This window comes from Neltuma alba, unplaced genomic scaffold (genome assembly GCF_004799145.2).
Source record: "Neltuma alba isolate B1F8T4 unplaced genomic scaffold, ASM479914v2 tig00013468_pilon, whole genome shotgun sequence".
Classification (NCBI taxonomy): Eukaryota; Viridiplantae; Streptophyta; class Magnoliopsida; order Fabales; family Fabaceae; genus Neltuma; species Neltuma alba.
In genome coordinates, this window is record NW_021637701.1 from 73,963 (window position 1) to 76,829 (window position 2,867).

The 2,867-nt window shown below is 33.0% G+C and overlaps 1 protein-coding gene across 1 annotated transcript; it reads left to right on the forward strand.

The window, feature by feature from the left end:
* The first annotated feature begins 1,261 nt into the window (after nt 1-1,261).
* On the forward strand, nt 1,262-2,370 carry LOC114737597 (calmodulin-like protein 7). The gene has a single exon (XM_028925545.1). The coding sequence runs from the start codon at nt 1,376-1,378 to the stop codon at nt 2,045-2,047; it is 672 nt and encodes a 223-aa protein (XP_028781378.1). The 5' UTR covers nt 1,262-1,375; the 3' UTR covers nt 2,048-2,370.
* Nucleotides 2,371-2,867: the final 497 nt, after the last annotated feature.

The following is a 2,867-nucleotide window of genomic DNA, read 5'->3' on the forward strand; positions in this document are numbered from 1 at the left end:
TCATGATCTGCTATTTTTTTAAAACTTAAAATGCCACTTTTTAAGCTTAGCAAGAGGAGTTAAAAAAAAAAAAAAAACCTAACTCGATCGCGTAGTTCAAAACTCTTGATCAGGGGTGGTTAGGGAATTGGATAGGGACATAGGGTTGGCAACTTGAATGGCTTGAAATATGAGTTCCATTTTAATACCATGATAATAGTGCCATGTTGTAATTCTAAAGAGAGGGAGAATTTCAAAAAAATATTTTTAAATTTCAAAATTCTAAATCAGTCTTATTTACTACTCCCTCCGTTCCTTATTATAAGAGACATTTGATGCTTATAGCATGTTCCTATATATAAGAGACACTTACAAGTTGTCTCTACTTTTTTGTGTTGATTTACTATTTTATCCATATTTATTATTTCCAACTCACACTCTCCCTCCCTCCCACTTCTCTTTCTTTTAATAATTTAATTGTTCTCTCTCATACTCTCTCTCCTTATTAATGAGGGCATTTTTGGAAAAAAAATTATACTTTTTACACATTAATTGTTTTTAACTAATTTTAACTATTTTTTTTATCAACGTACTTCGATTATTTGTCTCTTATAATAAGAAACGGAGGGAGTACTATTTACTACAATTTAATAACAGTTGACAACATTTAAAAAGCAAATAACAACATTTTTTTATAGTCATTTTTTATTTGAGATTTTGAAATTTTAGAGTTTTTTTTTTTTTGGATTTTCCCTTTAAAAGAGATACTCCCTCCTATCTATAAGCTTCAAATTTTAAGAGAAGTGTGGTCCGTTTTATAAGCTTTAATTTAGGTCTGTCTTAACATTTAATACATTTCTTTCAATTTTACCATTAATTATTTATTCTTTCTTATTTGTCATACTCTTCTTATCACACTTCCACACACATTCTCTTTCATCCGTTTTTTCATTTATTATAAGGACGCATTTGGAAACAAAAATATATTTTTAACCTATTTATTGTTTTTAACTAATTTTAACTAATTATTCACTACCCATGAATTATTTATTTGAAGTTTATAATAAAAACAAAGGGAGTATAATGTAATTTAAAATTTTTTTAGTGATAACTTAAACGCTTCCCCAGACTTCTAATCGTTATTAATTGTATTACTAGGGTGTTTAAATATGACTGGTGTCGTCACCTTCAATACATTGAAAGAAAGCAAAGTTTCACGCGTTATTGTGGGATCATAAAGAGCCTCTCCACCAAACTCCGCGTTACTTTTTCAGTTTTTCTCTCCCATTTATTATTACCTTTAACTTCCCTTAATTCTCCTTCACTCCTAAATCTATCGTCTTCGTCTTCTTCCTCCTCCTCTTCTTGTCTGTATCCCTTTGACCTTACCCACAACATGTTGCTCGCCATGCTCTTCCTCGCACTCTTGTTCGTCGCCGGCCTGCTCGCCACACTATTTTACCCATCTCTTGTTCACTATTTCTCCCCCAGAAAACCCATTGAAGCTAGTCCAGCTGCTTCTTCTTCTGCTTCTGAAACTCGAAAGAAGAAGAGGATGACAAGTAAAGACGATGTGAACAAGGAGGAACTCCGAAGGGTGTTCGCGACGTTCGACAAGAACGGGGATGGGTTCATAACGAGGCAAGAACTGAGAGAATCTCTGAGGAACATGAGGATTGTGATGTCGGAGAAAGAGATCAATGAAATTGTGGTGAAGTTTGATTCTAATGGAGATGGCTTGATTGATTTCGACGAGTTCTGTCTGTTGATTGAAGAGTGCATGGGAAGTGATGGTGAGGCTGATGGAGAAGATCAGAAAGAAGGAGCTGAAGAACAAGACGAAGAGAATCTGAAGGAGGCTTTTGGAGTGTTTGATAGTAACAAAGACGGCCTGATATCAGTGGAAGAACTGGCTCTGGTTCTGACATCTCTAGGGCTAAGGGAAGGGAAGAAGATGGAAGATTGCAAAGAGATGATAAAGAAGGTGGATATGGATGGAGATGGAATGGTAGATTTCCAAGAGTTCAAGACAATGATGAAATCAAGAAAGCTTGTCTTAGCTTCTTAATTAGTTACAACTTTCTGCTCTTCTTCTTCTTCTTCTGCAGATCTGGGATGATCACCAACGAAATTGTGTAAATTTATGTATGATGTTGTACGGTACATATAAGTGTTTGAATTTCCAACTTTGGATTAGATTAGATATATTGTCTTCTTTCCATTCGTCTCCTTTATTTTCTTGCTTTCAGTGTTATTCTTACGTTTCTGTTTTTCCCTTTTCTTTTGCTTTCCTTTCTTTTTTTGGGTTGGCTTGGGTAGTGTCTTGTAAGAAGATGCTTTTGTTATAGTTACTCCTCAGTGAAGGAATTAATTCAGGGGTTTAGTTTGGTTCAGTAAGATCTTAATTTATTTTACTTTATCCTAATTTTTTTTATCTGATACAATATTAAATACACACATGCACACGAACATGTCAACACAGGGCTCGGATAACATTAAGTGATATTAACTCAGATTATCATATTAAGTGATTTTTTTTTGCTTTAATTTCTTCTTCTTTTTTTTGGTTGGGTCGGATAAAATTCGTTAAGTAGATGCTTTTATAGTTTTATTGAGAAATTAAGTTAGTCAGGGGTATAATTCAGTTCTAAATGTAAAGTTTAAATTTACTTTATTTCTTAAATTTATAATTTTTTCCCACTTCTTTACTCAATAGGATAAATGTTAAAAAATGGGGAAGAGTTTAGAAGGATGGGCAGGAATTTCTTATAACTACCTTTTATTTGTTTGTTGTTGTAATGATTGCAAGTTCAACTAAGATATACTATAAGTGTATGTTTAAAGGCAAAGTTCCTCAGTTCTGTTTTAAAATTTTTAATTGAATTAAA